Source organism: Rattus norvegicus, chromosome 9 (assembly GCF_021556685.1).
Source record: "Rattus norvegicus strain SHRSP/BbbUtx chromosome 9, alternate assembly SHRSP_T2T, whole genome shotgun sequence".
Lineage (NCBI taxonomy): Eukaryota > Metazoa > Chordata > Mammalia > Rodentia > Muridae > Rattus > Rattus norvegicus.
This window is the reverse complement of record NC_141542.1, coordinates 71,431,991-71,448,175: the sequence shown is the minus strand read 5'-3', so window position 1 is coordinate 71,448,175 and position 16,185 is coordinate 71,431,991. Positions and strand designations below refer to the sequence as shown.

The following is a 16,185-nucleotide window of genomic DNA, read 5'->3' as shown; positions in this document are numbered from 1 at the left end:
ATTTTCGTTCTTTCAATCATTCTTAGGCGAGAGGCAAATTAGTTTCTTTTGATCTTTGTAGTTCTAGCAATGTTTCATGTACAGGTGAGCATCGACAGTGCGTGTGGGGCCTGTGAGATGGCTCAGCAGGTAAAGGCCCTCACCATTAAGTCTAAAGACTGAAGTTCAATTTCTAGAATCCACATGGTAGAAATAGAGAACTGACTATAATGACTTGTACTCGCACATATAAATAAATGTAAAAAAAATACATATTTATGTTTTACTCTAAAATGGGCTCATGGAATATTGAGTAATCATGTTTTCAGTCTTTCTGAGGGTAGGCAGTGTACATCTGGGCTTTATGTGTTTGGGTCCCAGCCATTCCTGAATTTTACTTGGATCATCTAGAAGAGGTTCCCAAAGTTACTGTACTACTCATTTCAATTGTATGATAGGTTTCTGTAATTTCTTTTTACTCACAATTTGCTGTCCACATTAGCTGTTTATCTCAATATATTGCTACTTCTGACTCACAGATTATTTCTTTCATAAACATTTACATCTGGGCTCAAAATGTTGATTTTGCTGAGTTCAAATCAGTTATCTGGGACATGCTATTATACATTCATATGGTAAAGTAGTTTGGATATCTAGCCTATGGTGATTGAGGTTCCTAAAAATAGCCTCTTTGTTCATGAAAAGTAGCAATAGTGTGGTACTGATGCCTTTCACCAGCTTACTGATATAATGACAAGACATCCTTGAATAATACTACTAATGAATCCTAGGGGAGTCTCTGGAGGAAGAGAGAAGCAATCAGTAGATATTTTCTTCTTGAAAGGAACCGTATAAGTCACTTGACTGAACAGAAGCCATAAAGAAATGCTGAAATCTAATAGTCTTGGGTAGGTCCAGACATCTTGATTCTATATAGTATAGGTAGAGCTGAAAGTTATAGGTGAAGAGATGGATAAACTGATTGTGTCAAAGAAAAGAAATCAAATTCAAAAGTCCAAACAGTTGTATATATAAGAAAAAGACCAGCAAAGGAAGTTGCTCAGTGTAGCCAGTCTTGGTGGTTCACACCCATAGTATCATCACACAGGAGGCCCAGATGGGAGGATCATGAGTTTAGGGACAATCTGGGTTGCATTGTGAGTTCCAAGCCATCCTGGGACAACTTTCTGAGATCTTGTTTCAAAACAAACAAATGGAAAACCAAACCAAACCAAAAAAGGTTTACTAATTGTAATGGAAAAGTTGGAATCATTTTATTACAGCTTTAAACTGAGACAGTCATTAATTACTCCCTTTGACTGAGACAGTCATTAATTACTCCCTTTGACTGCATATCGATCTCGCAGGGTGGAAGGTCGCAGGTTGGCACAGGGAACCGAGATTCAAAACGTGGTTCAAGAATGTTCGATGGGCTTTGGGAGTTTGTGGCTTAGTTACTCCCAGACCCCTCTCATTTTAGAGGACATTTTTTGTAGAAGATCTTTCTACAGATCTTTTACCTGATACACACATCCACACATGACTGCTCTCAGGTGATCCAAGGATGTCTCATCGGAAAACTGTGTCTTTAGAAGGTGAAGCCAATTTTAGATGGGGGCCTGGCTCTTGACCTGAAAGAGCGAGATAGAGCGATGCCTCATTCGGCGTTACTCTCCTTCAGATACCCTCATATGACTGGGCTTGTCCACAGCCGGCCTGGGAGGGCAGCAGTCTTTCCTTTCTCGCTACAGTCCCTGTGTCCAGAGAAACACCTTACCCACAGGAAGTATCGACTGGGCATTGGTCAGTGACCTTGCAAACTGGTTTTGTTGTAGGAGGCAGTGCAAGTATTGATTAAACACTCGGCTGACGTCAATGCAAGGGACAAGAATTGGCAGAGCCCCGTCCATGTGGCAGCAGCCAATAAGGCTGTCAAGTGTGCAGAAGTGATCATTCCACTCCTGAGCAGTGTCAATGTCTCTGACAGAGGGGGACGCACAGCCTTGCACCATGCGGCTCTGAACGGACACATGGAGGTAAGTGTTCTCATCACTGGGAACTGGGACTCTCTTAGACCCTCTTAGCCACAGATGGAACCACTGTTTGAGACTTTATGAGGATGTGGGAGTGAGTAGTAGATGTACGTCGCCTGGGCAGTGATATCCAGTCTCAGATTCAGACCATAATGAGTTAAAACAGTCAATTGTCATTTCAGCCTTCTCCCTTGACCTGAGCAGTGGGGCCTGCCTTCCTAGTCTGAATCCTTGAGCTGCTGTCAGACATGATACTAATTTGGTTTAGATCACCTGCGAGCAACAAGGAGACGTCATCATTGGAGGGGACACCTGATTTCATTGTTTGTTATCTTTCAGATGGTCAATTTACTCTTGGCCAAAGGGGCAAACATCAATGCATTTGACAAGAAGGACCGGCGTGCTCTCCACTGGGCAGCATACATGGGTGAGGATTCTGTGTGTGGAAAGCAAAATGCCGGGGTCTTTGCTACCTCAACGGTAGGGTGAGTGCCTACTGTGCACAAGAACCTGGTTTTCATCCCCAACCTATCAAACAGAAACTAAAGACCACAAGCAGATGGCCTTGAATACACATGCCTTGGGCCTCTTGTTGACCATGTAGGACAAGCCTGACTCAAGTGTTGGATTTCACTTGAATGAAGGTTTGGCCTGTTTTCCTGGCATCTGTAAAGTGCTCTAGTTGGACAGTTGCCTTCTCAGAGGTTTATTTATCCCAAACGAGGGGGAGGATGACTCATGGCCTGGACCTCTCTGAACATTCTTCACTCTGGATTGGAAAACTACAAACACTGTATGTTAGTTTGTTATGGCATCTAATAAAGTGTCTAGGAAAGAAAGCAGACTGGTTAACAAAGCAAGGACATGTGCTCTTTATCTTTGCACTTCTAAATATTTTTGAAAGAAACAAAGGGAAGGAAGAGAGGACAGCTTCCTGGCTCCCCTGTTTATGGAAGTGGAAGATTGAGTAGATCAGGCTTCTGCTGTGCAGGGCATGAGGCAGAAGCCCACAGGCTGCCCTCTGTCCACTTCACTCTGCTAGAGTTGGAAAGATTGCATCTCTGTTTTGTTCTTTCCTTTTGATTGACACAAAGACCTTGGACAAATGATAGTCCTCAGAGTTTATCTTCAATGCAGACCTGAGAGATATAGCTAAGATCCTTCTGTGTGTCTCTGTTTGGAAAACAACCTGCAGTTAAAAATGAAGATAGGTCTCTATCAGACTTAGTCGTATACAAGCTGATAGCCATCCATGGGCCATCGTTCTAGTCAATCCCACACAATGGGACACAGAAGGGAGGACAGCAATGGTGGCCATGAAAATTTGTAAAATCATGTGACACACTAAAGGGAGATACATCATAAAGAAGTATGTTTAATACAATAGTATGTATAATATTTTCTATTGCTGTGCAAGCTTCTATACGGTAAAGGGAAATTTGGAGAATAAATACTGAAATATTAGATGGTATCTCCGGGGATTAGTGGTTGTTCTTTGTTTCGTTTTGTTTGTTTTGAGCACTTTTGCTCATTTGAGTCAGTTTCATAAGCATACATATCTGTTATCATTTCTCTTATCATGAGCACTAATTGTAGGGGGAGACAGAGTAGATTAGGGTGCAAACAAAACAAACCCCACCGGTACAGACTTCTGAATGAATTCTTAGACTTGCAGATGCCAAGAATCTTTAAATTTTGTAAGAGTTAACTCCCTGTGGAGGAAAAGACCTTGAAATGATCCTCCTTCCTCCCAAGTGCTGGAATTTCCGGTGTGTCCCTGCCCTTTCTTTTGTTTTTGGGTAACCTTTTAGTAGGCTAAAACCAATTACTTCTTTGTACAATGTACACGGAGCTGCTCAGAGAACCTGGGGGCTTCCAGCTTATGCTTCGTGATGTATAGTTGAAATACTTTTGTGACTTGAAGAAGTCAAATCAGTATTGCTCATGCCATTGGGTTACAAATAGGGCGACGTACAATCCTTAGGAGATGGGACAAAAACCGGGGCAGGTAGCTTGAGACAGCATCATGTAACTGAAAATATTTTTCTATATACAAGATTTTATAGATAAAAGAATCAAAGTTTGATAAAGCAAGCCATACCTCCTCCCTCCTCAGCCTCCCATACACACCGTAGGTCCTGGAGTCAGTATTTGTCTCCTGCCCTCAGTTACCCGCTACATTTATAGCAGTGAACTTAAGATTTGAATCGTCTTCGATTATAAAATAAAGGCCAAGCACATGGATCGTACTGAACTAGGGAACAGAGTTCAAACGCCCACAAAAGCCGAGGTTAGGAAGGCTTTCTAGTTAGTGAACACTTTCTGGGAGTTATTTTCATGGAAACATAAGAAATTGCCTTTTTATGGATTAAAACCTAGCAAGGCAACATTAATTTCAGATTTAACAATAATCTGTAAGTATTCTGATGTTTTAAAAAATTGGTTTTTTTAAACTACATTTTTACTGCTAGGCCTTTTTGATGAGAATGGTAATCGTTTTCATTTTAACACAGCCCTTCCTGCTCTTGCCTCGTCTGTTTTGAGGCCCTTGCTCAGTCATCTAGGCTGCTTGGGAATTCAGTCTGTAGCCCGTGCTGCTGCTGAACTTGTAACCCGCTTGCCTTCTCTCCCAAATGCTGGGATCGCACACTCGACCCCCATACAACTTTTAAAAAGCAGGGCTACTATTCTGTTGTCAGCATCTTGTTCTTGTTCGTTACCATGGTGAGCAGCCACCACCTTTGCTACATCTCATCCGAGTCTTATATAGTGAATCATCTTTCTTCTTCTTCCCGTGGGGTTTATATGATGCTTGGTACATAGTAGGTGCTCAATAAATGCTCACTGATTATTTCCCATGAGGCAGCTTTTTTCCTCCCTTAATAAATGGATCAAGAAAATACTGGTGGTAAAAACAGCTACTGATGATCTTCTGCGTGCGATGAGTTGTCACATTGTCTTAGAAAGGTTAACTGTGTTTTTCTGCTTTATTTGTCAAGGCCACCTGGATGTTGTGGCACTGCTCATTAACCATGGCGCAGAAGTGACCTGCAAGGATAAGAAGGGCTATACCCCACTGCACGCTGCAGCCTCCAATGGGCAGATCAATGTTGTCAAACATCTCCTGAACCTGGGGGTGGAGGTAAGCGCTGATGCCTATATCGCTGCCAGTTCATGTTTTTCTGTCTGGGTTTTCTTCCTCTCTGAAGGGAAATCCCGTTTGCATTTTTATCGAAGTGGAGAAAACCTTATTTCCTTAAATCATGTGTTTCTTAGTTTATGTGAGCTGATAGCAGGAAACCAGAAGCAGACTATAGACAGAGAGAAATATATAAACATTTATCTTTGCTTCCTTTTTTTTTTTTTTTGGTTTTGGTTTTAATTTTGGTTTTAGTTTTTTGAGGCAGAGTTTCTTTGTAACCCTGGCTGTCCCAGAACTTGCTCTGTAGACCAGGCTGGCCTCATGCACCGCCACCTCCCGGCTAACATTTATATTTGGTGTAATATGTAATGATCAGTCATTTTAAAGGCCTAGTCAGAATTGCACCTTGGAAGGTGAGGCTCACAGCAGGGGGGAGTAAATGGATGGTGGGGGTTGAGTAAGGAACGGCGATGGTGAGCTTGAACTGTCGGCCAGCCCTCTTCTTCTTCACCTGGGAGCAGTAATGCTCAGGGCGTCTTACCCCTGGAGGAAAGGAGAGTCAAGTGTGGTCTGAAACCAAGATGCTAACATCCAGATCCTTGAGCAGGTCTGGGAAAGAACAGGGAGCCATGGACTATAACACACCTCAGCTCTGCAGGAAGATTCGCTCCTGAGGTGTCAGGCTCCAGCGTGAAGGCAGAATTGATTCTGAGCCTGACTCAAGGGCACAGGGCCCACAAGCCACTGTCTTGCTACCCGTCTTCTCTCTTCATGGTCACAGTTCCCAAGCCCTGAGTTGGGGTTTGTCCTTTACTTCTCTAGCATTGCGAAAGTCTCTTTGCTTTCCACTGTATTTATCCGTCTCCGTCTGGATAAACCCCTCCACAGGCTGAAGCCTCTAATAACCTTGGGCTATGTTTTTTTGGGGGGGGGATCATATTCAATTTTGATTCTTTTTCCCCAGGAGGGCAGGGGGTTGAGGATACAGGCGTTCTCAGGATAACCCATTGGGGAGCAAGTGAGCTCTGAATAATTACATTGATAGGTGGATATTTCTTTTCTCTCGCCTTTGTGGCGAATGGAGTAAATTGGCTTCAGTGATTTTAATTTCCCTTGTTGGGTGCTTTGCAGATTGATGAAATCAATGTCTATGGAAACACAGCACTTCACATTGCCTGCTACAATGGCCAGGATGCTGTCGTTAATGAGCTGATCGACTACGGCGCTAACGTGAACCAGCCTAACAACAGTGGCTTCACCCCTCTGCACTTTGCAGCGGCGTCTACTCACGGTGCTCTGTGTCTGGAACTGTTAGTCAACAATGGGGCCGATGTGAACATTCAGGTATGACACTCCATCTCTCTGCCTTAAACACCTTTGCACCGAGCCTTTGAGCCAACCTAACTACTGTCAGTTTTGCTGTGTTTTCCTGAATCGGAAGCGCTTCGATTCACGTAGCCTTATCCTGGATGGAAATGCTATGGAAACAGCTAGGTTGCCTCTCTGGGCATGATGGTATCAGCATGTAGGCAGGCACCAAGTCTCCAGTCGTATCTCCTTTGTGGATTAATGAATGCTCCAGGATGAATATCAGGCCTTGAAGGCGCTAACTCAGCCTATATTTTAGTATAGCACAGTTAGCTGAGCGGGGAGAGCTGCTGAGAAGACAGAGGAAGGACTAACTCATGACTGTTCCCAATCCCAGCATGCCCTTCAAATGGTTTTCTTCAGCAAGCTGTTCTTTGGTGAAGGATCATTGACCAGATAGTGGCGAGCACTCCATCAGCCACGGAGTTGCTTAAGGACTGCCCTGCTCTTAGTTTGACAGCAGAGGAAAATCCAAACATGAGATGAGATCCCTGGCCATTACTGATTCACAATACAGGAGATAAAACCCACTCAGGCACTTGAGGCAAAACGTGATGAGTGCCAAGAGAAGAAGAGGAGTAAAACTTTGCGAAGTAGATGACGCACATATTGGCTTGTCTATTGTTTGGGGATTAAAAAAAAGAAAGGAGTTTGTTTTTGAGCAGAGTATTTGAGAGGAGCCACAGAAATAATTCGGGAGAGGGCATTCCCAACAGAGAATAGTGTGCACGAGCCGTGGATAAGAGAAGCTGTGTGCGAATTGGTGACTTTTCCTTCCTGCTTGCATTCGGGACCCTTAGAGCACAGTTTCAGGATCTTCCGTGTCTATGTTGAAAAGTCATGGTTTCAAAAGTTTAATTTCAGGACTAAGTTTAATTCAAGATATTTTAGAACCTCTATTTACCATTAGATATTTTACAGTTTTTCTTACAGTCTCTCTGTTCTGTGGCCATGTTATTTTTAAATTCAAAAGAAAGCATTTTTCATTCTGAGGAGGAAGAAAGGTAGCTACAGCAGACCTACAAATGGGATGGCTTCAAAATAACTGGCAGTTAGTGAAACTGAGGTAGGTAATGAGTCAGGCCGAGGAGTGGGAGGGGCCAATGAGGAGTGGGAGGGGCCACTCAAGGGAGAAGCCTATCGGAGGGAGAATTATCAAAGGTTGGCAAGACAAGGGGTAGGACCTGAAGATGAGGAATGGAATCTTGGAAGGGGCGTGACACTATAGAATGGACACATCTTTGTTCTGAGGCCAGACTGCCTTAACTAAAAATGACCTATGTCTTGTAAAATAAGGGAAATAATAGCATCTTCTTCGTGGGCATGTTGTGAAGATTAAGCACGGTTGTCATACCTAATTGTACAGCTCAGAGCTGTCATACAGTAAGCACTTGATATTGTTCCCATTCACTAAGAGGATGGCAGGAGCTAGAGTGGCATAGGAGGCAAGCTGACTCTTATTTATTTTGTGTGTGGGTACAGTATATGTGCTATAGCACACATGCATGTGGGTGTCAGAGGACAACTTGCAAGGAGTTAGTTCTCTTCTTGTATTATGTGGGTTATGAGAATCGAACTTGAGTACCCTGAGTTGGCAGTGAATACCCTTCCTTACCCACTGAGCCATCTCACAGGTTCTGTGTCTAAGTTTTGAGAAACTCATGTTGAGCCAGGTTGGGGACACAGTGGTAGAAAATGTGATGTTTTAGCATAGAAGGGCAATAAAGATATGAAAAAATAGTTCTTAGATTGCTTCAGTCACATAAAGGTGACAGGAAGGGTTGGTTGCCATCCAAGGAGAGAGTATATAACAGTATGACTGGAGAGGCTGAGGGAAGACTGGAGGAGAAAAAAGACACAGAGCACAGGATGAGAAAGAGTTAGGAAAGGGTAGAAAGAACTGAAGGAGTGTAATATCTTCATGAAGGTCTGAGGCTTGTGGAAAGAGAAAAATAGAACCAATGAATAGTGATTCAGAGCCCCACATTCTATATATGGAGCCCATACAGGGTCTCAGGAAGAGGTGAGAAGGCATTAAAGCAAGGAGGAGACCAAGGAGACACAAGAAGCTCACGAGAGCATTAGTGGGTCTTTAAAACTAAGGAGGATAATGGGCATTAGATAAAAGCAGTATCTTTGTGACCGTCCACTTAGTTAACTCACGAGTTGTCTAATATTCCCCACACCCCACAAAATGCACCCTAGTGCTTTGATGCCCAAACACACCTCCTTCAGCCTGCCTGCCTGCTTCTTCCAATTGGCTGCCCAGTGCTCAAATCAGATAATGGATGTGCCCTGTAGGGGTTATGTGGTCAGCCTGTCTCCTTTCCCATGGACTAGAGGAGCTGGAGAAATGGCTCAGCAGTCAATAGCTCTTGACAGTCTTGCAAAGTACTTGGTTTTGGTTTCTAGTACATAAATCCAGGGGGTTTAAAACCACCCATGACTCCAGTTTCAGAGTACCCAGTGCAATCTTCTGTTATCTGTAGGCATCTGCACATACACATGTAGCACACACATATAAACTTAGGCACACATGTCCATATACAAAAAATACATATTTTTTGTAAATATACAAGAATAAATACACATATACTTAGTATTGATGCTTATTTTCTTCTTATGGGTTATTAATCATAAGTAGGATGTAAGAAATAAGATGTTAAAAACCATAGATATCTGTCTTGTTGATTTTCTCAAAGAACCAGCTCCTGGTTTTGTTGATTCATTGTATAATTCTTTTTGTTTCTACTTGGTTAATTTCAAACCTAAGTTTGATGATTTCCTACCCTTTACTTCTCTTGGTTGTATTTGCTTCTTTTTGTTCTAGAGCTTTCAGATGTGCTATTAAGCTGCTATTGTATGCTCTCTCCAGTTTCTTTTCAGAGGCACTCAGAGTTTTTCTCTTAGCACTGTTTTCATTGTATCCCATAAGTTTGGGTATGTTGTGCCTTAATTTTCATTTAATTCCAAAAAAGTCTTTAATTTCTTTATTTCTTCCTTGTCCAAGTTATCACTGAGTAGAGCATTGTTGAGCTTCCATATGTGTATGGGCTTTCTGTTGTTTTTGTTGTTATTATAGACCAACCTTAGCTCATGGTGATCTGATAGGATGTATGGAATTATTTCAATCTTCTTGTATGTGTTGAGGCCTGTTTTGTGATTGATTATATGGTTAGTTTTGGAGAAGGTACCATGAGGTGTTAAGAACAAGGTATATTCTTTTATTTTAGGATGAAATGTTCTATAGATATCCATTAAATCCATTTGGTTCATAACTTCTGCTAGTTTCTCTATGTCTCTGTTTAGTTTCTGTTTCCATGATCTGTTCATTGCTGAGAATGGGGCATCAAAGTCTCCCACTATTATCGTGTGAGGTATAATGTGTGCTTTGAACTTTAGTAAAGTTTCTTTTATAAGTGTGGGTGCCCTTGCATTTGGAGCATAGATATTCAGAATTGAGAGTCCATCTTGGTAGATTTTTTCCTTTGAGTTGCCAGACTAACCAGAGTGAACAGAGACAGTATCCAAATTAACAAAATTAGAAATGAAAAGCGATAACAACAGAAACTAAGGAAATCCAAAAAATCATCAGATCCTACTACAAAATTCTATATTCAACCAAACTGGAAAATCTGGATAAAATTGATAAATTTATAGACAGATACCTGGTACCAAAGTTAATTCAGGACCAGATAAACCATCTAAACAGTCCCATAACCTCTAAAGAAATACAAGCAGTAACCCAACCACAAAAATGCCAAGGACCAGATGGGTTTAGTGAGACTTCTATCAGACCTTCAAAGAAGACCTAATACCAATACTCTTCAAACTATTCAACAAAGTAGAAACAGAAGGAACACTACCCAATTTGTTCTATGAAGTCACATTACACTTATACCTAAATCACACAAAGACCCAACAATGAAAGAGAACCTCAGACCAATTTTACTTATGAATATCAATGCAAAAATACTCAATAAGATCCTTGCAAACTGAATCTAAGAGCACATAAAAACAGTCATCTATCACGATCAAGTAGACTCTACTCCATGGATGCAGGAATGGTTTAATATATGGAAATTCATCAAAGTAACCCACTATAAAAATGAAATCAAAGAAAAAAACCACTTGGTCATCTCATTAGATGCTAAGAAAGCATTTGACAAAATTCAATACCCCTTCATAGTAAAAGTCTGGGAAAGATCAGGAATTCAAGGCCCATACCTAAACACAGTAAAAGCAATATACAGCATATCAGCAGCCAACATCAAACTAAATGGAGAGAAACTTGAAGCAATTCCACTAAAATCAGGGACTGACAAGGCTGCCCACTCTCTTCCAACCTACTCACTATAGTACTAGAAATTCTCGCCCGAGCAATTAGATAACAAAAGGAGCTCAAAGGGATACAAATTGGAAACGAAGAAGTCAAAATATCGCTATTTTCAGATGATTTGATAGTATACTTAAGTTACCCCAAAATTCCACCAGAGATCTCCTTCAGCTGATAAACAACTTCAGCAGAGTGGCTGGATATAAAATTAACTCAAACAAATTAGTAGCCTTTGTCTACTGAAAGGATAAACAGACTGAGAAAGAAATTAGGGAAACTACACCTTTCACAATAGTCACAAATGATATAAAATACCTTGGTGTGACTCTAATCAAGCAAGTGAAAGATCTGTATGACAAGAACTTCAAGTCTCTGAAGACAGAAATTGAAGATCTCAGAAAATCCATGCTCATGGATTGGTAGTATTAATATAGTAAAAATGGTCATCTTGCCAAAAGCAATCTACAGATTCAATGCAATCCTCATCAAAATTCCAACTCAATTCTTCTTAGAGTTAGAAAGAGCAACTTGCAAATTCATATGGAATAACAAAAACCCAGGATAGTGAAAACTATTCCCAACAATAAAAGAATTTCTGTGGGGAATCACCATCCCTGACCTCAAGCTGAATTACAGAGCAATCGTAATTAAAAACTGCATGGTATTGGAACAGAGACAGGCAGGTAGATCAATGGAATAGAATTGAAGATCCAGAAATGAACCTACACACCTATGGTCACTTGATCTTTGACAAAGGTGCTAAAACCATCCAATGGAAAAAAGACAGCATTTTCAACAAATGGTGCTGGTTTAACTGGAGTTCAGCATGTAGAAGAATACAAATCAACACATTCATATCTCTTTGTACATACATAGCTCAAGTCCAAGTGGATCAAAGACCTCTACAGGAAACCAGATACACTGAAACTAATAGAAGAGAAAGTGGGGAACAACCTCAGACACATAGGCACAGGGGAAAATTTCCTGAACACAACACCAATGACTTATGCTCTAAGATCAAGAATAAACAAATAGGACTTCATAAATTGCAAAACTTCTGTAAGGCAAAGGACACTATCAATATGACAAAATAGCAACCAACAGATTGGGAAAAGATCTTTACCAATCCTACATCCAATAGAGGGCTAAGAACTCAAAAGAATGAAATAGCCCTCTTAAAAATGGAGTATAGAACTAAACAAAGAATTCTCAGGTAAGGAATATCAAATGGCCGAGAAGCACCTAAAGAAATGTTCAACATCCTTAGTCCTCAGGGAAATGCTAATCAAAACAACCCTGAGATTCCACCTCAAACAGTCAGAATGGGTAGATCAAAAGCTCAGGTGACAGCAGATGCTGGCGAGGATGTGGAGAAAGAAGAACACTCCTTCATTGTCAGTGGTATTGCAAGCTGGGACAACCACTCTGGAAATCATTCTGACGGTTCCCCCCAAAATTGGATGTAGTACTACCTAAGACCCAGCTATACCACTCCTGGGCATATACTCAAATGATGTTCCAACATATAACAAGGGCACATGCTCGACTATGTTCATAGCAGCCTTATTTATAATAGCCAGAACCTGGAAAGAACCCAGATGTCCTTCAACAGAGGAATGGATACAGAAAATGTGGTACACAATGGAGTTCTACTCAACTAGAAAAACAATGACTTCATGAATTTATTAGGCAAATGGATGGAACTAGAAAATATCAAACGGAGTGAGGTAACACAATCACAAAAGAACACACATGGTATGCACTCACTGATAGTAGATATTAGCCCAAAAGCTTGGAATACCCAAGATACAATTCACAGACCATATGAAGCTGAAGGAGAAGGAGGACCAAAGTATTGATGCTAAAGTCCTTCTTAGAACGGGGAACAACGTACTCAAGGGAGGATATATGGAGACAAAGTGTGGAGCAGAGACTGAAGGAAAGGCCATTCAGAGACTGCCCCACCTTGGGGTCCATCCCATATACAGACACCAAACCCAGACACTATGTCAGATGCCAAGAAGTGCTTGCTGACTGGAACCTGATATAGCTGTCTCCTGAGACACTCTGACAGAGCCTGACAAATATAGAGGCAGATGCTTGCAGCCAACCATTGGACTGGGCACAGGGTCTCCAATGGAGGAGTTAGAGAAAGGACTGAAGGAGCTGAAGGGTTTTTCAACCCTTAGGAAGAACAACAATATCAACCAACTGGAGCTCCCAAGGACTAAACCACCAAAGAGGGACTCCAGCTGCATATTAGCAGAGGATGGCCTTGTTGGGCGTTAATGGGAGGAGATGCCCCTGTTCCTGTGTAGGCTTGTTTCTCCAGTGTAGGGGAATACAGGGTGGGAGGAGGGAGGGAACAGGCGAGTGATTGGAGGAACACCCTCAATGAAGCAGGGGAGGGGTATGGGATAGCGTGTTTCTGGAGGGGAAACTGGGAAAGGGGCTAACATTTGAAATGTAAATAAAGAAAATATCCAATAAAAAATGTAGATGTATTTATCTTTACCTCCTTTCCGGGAGCAGGGCTTTGAATGCATGTCTAGCCTTCCCGGCCTCTCTTTATCTCCTGTGTCTATCTGGTCTGAGTGTGTAATTACCTCCAGATCCTCCTTCAAGGTTCAGTGTACATTCTAAACGAACCCACTGCCTTCCTTTAAATATGCCTTCCTGTCTGACTCAGGAGGTAGATCTGTAGTTAGAGTTGTACTATGTTGCTTGTAAATTTTGAAAATGTTTGTGGATATTAGACGGGTTTTTTTAGAGTTTTTTCAAGTTTGAGAGAAACAGCACATTGCAGTGCAGCCAGCTCCATCAGTGTCCATGTGGGTCTTCTCTATCCTCATGAAACCCTGAGTGACATCTTCACGAGTCCCACTAGGTTCATCTCGTTTCCCTTAGCTTTGACTTTTAGCCATTGAACTTGGATAAATAATAAAGACAGGTTAATTTATTTAAAATTTATTGAAGATTCACTCGTAATCTGCAGTTAAGAAAAATGTGTAATTTTTCTTTTTATTACAGATTATACATTCTGTAGCATCTCAATGCATTTTTTTTATAAGTACCCCGACTTAGAAGGAACTATATACAAAGCCACAGTGGGAAGGACAGACAATGTCTCCGGTTGCTGCCCAATCCTGGTCACTAACGTTTAGTCTGGTCCTCTCGCTGTCCAGGGACCTTTGGAGCAATCATAGTTAGGAGACTGGAGCCTGCTGCATCTGCTGAGTGGGCCAGTTCCCTCGTCTATATGTTCCAGGCTAAGTTATAAAATGGAGTTTATCACAAACTGGAACAGGTTGGGGGGGCAGCAGAAGAAACATGACTTTGGAGTTTTGGAGAAGTAAAGGAAAGAAGTAAAGAGGAAGTGAACGTTTGAGTCCACACATGTCATCTTTTGGATTTGAATCATTAAAAACAACACAAGCTGAACTACACATGGCTTTTAGATACTCTCCTACTGACTTAGGAATCCTTCTTGGGTACCTGAGCTCACATAATGACACCTCTATCCTGACTTAGTGTGATCCCATAGCAACCTTATTGCCTTGTGATGGGGCACTGACTCGTGACTCTAGGATGCCCCAGGCCACAGAGCACGTCCTGTCTCCAGGGAGCAGCAGTGCTGTTTAGGGGGGAAGCTTTGGGATGTTTGAGAGTGAGCACAGGAAGATTCTGATTAGAAGAAAGGATGAATGGACTCCCGGGAAACATGATGGGCAAGACAACTTACATATTCTATTGGATTCTACTCTGCAAAAAGTACTAGTAGTTGTCACAAAGTAATCTTAATTCTTGCCAATTTCCTCTTATGACTCAGGGCTTGACCATACTTAACTAAAGGGATTCTTGTTTAAGTGAATTCTCAAAACAAAAATTTCAAAGTCTTAAATCTGATGGGAAAAACATACCCAGGAAATTGGAGAGAGACTAGGCATTAAGAAAAGTATTTTTTTTTCCATAAAAGCAAAGTCCTGAACAAATAGGAGGATTGAGCACAATTGTCCTGGGTACACAGGTAGTATCACCCTTGTTTACAGTATCAGGGACAGTAGCAACCAGGTCCCAATGTGAAGAGTTTTTCTGGCACAAAATGAAATGTAGCAGAATGTCTAGTATCAGCTTGAATATCGAGTTCTAAATGTTAAAGACTTAAGGAACACCGATTGCCCTTTGAATGTCCTTGGTTGTCAGGTTTTTTTATTTGAAAGACTGAGTACTCTCTACATCCATACCATGTAAGCAAAGTGGCCTCCAAATGGCAGCCATGACACCTAGGACAGCTGGCTATTGCCTTGTCTCATTAGTGGATGAGCAAAGGCAAACGTCTGTGCGGGTAGATCTGAAGAGAGCACCATCCCCACCAAGCAGCCCATCTTTGCTTTTTTTTTTTTTTTTTTTTGTTCTTTTTTTCGGAGCTGGGGACCGAACCCAGGGCCTTGCGCTTCCTAGTCATACGCTCTACCGCTGAGCTAAATCCCCAACCCCCCATCTTTGCATTTTATCCGCTGTGGTCATCCCTGCTTCTCTGTCCTTTCACCAGAGACCCAGACTCTCCCGCAGGGCAGAGCATGGTGGCTGCTGTCTTCCACTCAGGACTGACTTGGCAGTCTGCATGCTAGGCACTACCTGTTCCTGCTCTGCCTCTCAGCGGCACTGTAGACAGCTGCCGAGTGAGCGATCCTGAGCGCCTTCACACTCTTTTCCAGGCGTGGGAAAGTGCCTGCCTCAATATTTATCAAGATATTTCCTAAACACAAAGTATTTATAGCTTTATATACATTTAATTAGATCATAATTATTTACAGTTTTATATTAAATCTAAGAGCAAATACTGAAGCAAATTTAAAGAAACAGCACCACCTATGGATAAGTCAGTGCTAACTCTGAAGTTCCCACCTTCTCAGTCCATGAGTCTTGTTACTTGATGGGTGTAAGTAAGTGTGTGTGTGCGCGCGCGTGCGTGCTTTTGTGTGTGTGTGTGTGTGTGTGTGTGTGTGTGTGTGTGTGTGTGTGTCTGTATTGTTTGCAGAGTGGTTCCCAGGTATTAGAGTTATTGGGACTGTCTCCACTCCAGCCCAGGCTCTGGAGTTATGTGTCTTTAGAAACATCCATGAGTGTGTCAAGGTCAGCGCTTCAGGCAAATGTTGTTCTCCCACTGACTCTTCCTTTAAAAGGTGTCAGTCTTCTATCCTTTCTCGATGTTTGCTGATTCAGGCCATGTGAATATATTATATGGGTCCTATTATCTTCCCTCCCATCTACTGAAGAAAAATTTTAATGATATTGTTTGTTTCTTCAATTGGGATGTAGTTACC

General features: G+C 41.8%; 1 protein-coding gene across 5 annotated transcripts in view; it reads left to right on the top strand.

Moving 5' to 3' along the window:
* Positions 1 to 16,185, top strand: part of Ankrd44 (ankyrin repeat domain 44) — a 287,691-nt gene that overhangs the window by 156,023 nt on the left and 115,483 nt on the right. For all 5 annotated transcript variants that reach the window (XR_015628537.1, NM_001191807.5, XM_087565278.1 and 2 more), the window contains 4 exon segments: positions 1,815 to 2,015; positions 2,352 to 2,439; positions 5,012 to 5,154; positions 6,286 to 6,498. Coding sequence is in view for 4 of the 5 variants with exons in the window: in NM_001191807.5 (NP_001178736.3) it covers positions 1,815 to 2,015; positions 2,352 to 2,439; positions 5,012 to 5,154; positions 6,286 to 6,498 (645 nt within the window). In the remaining variant the exon portion in view is untranslated.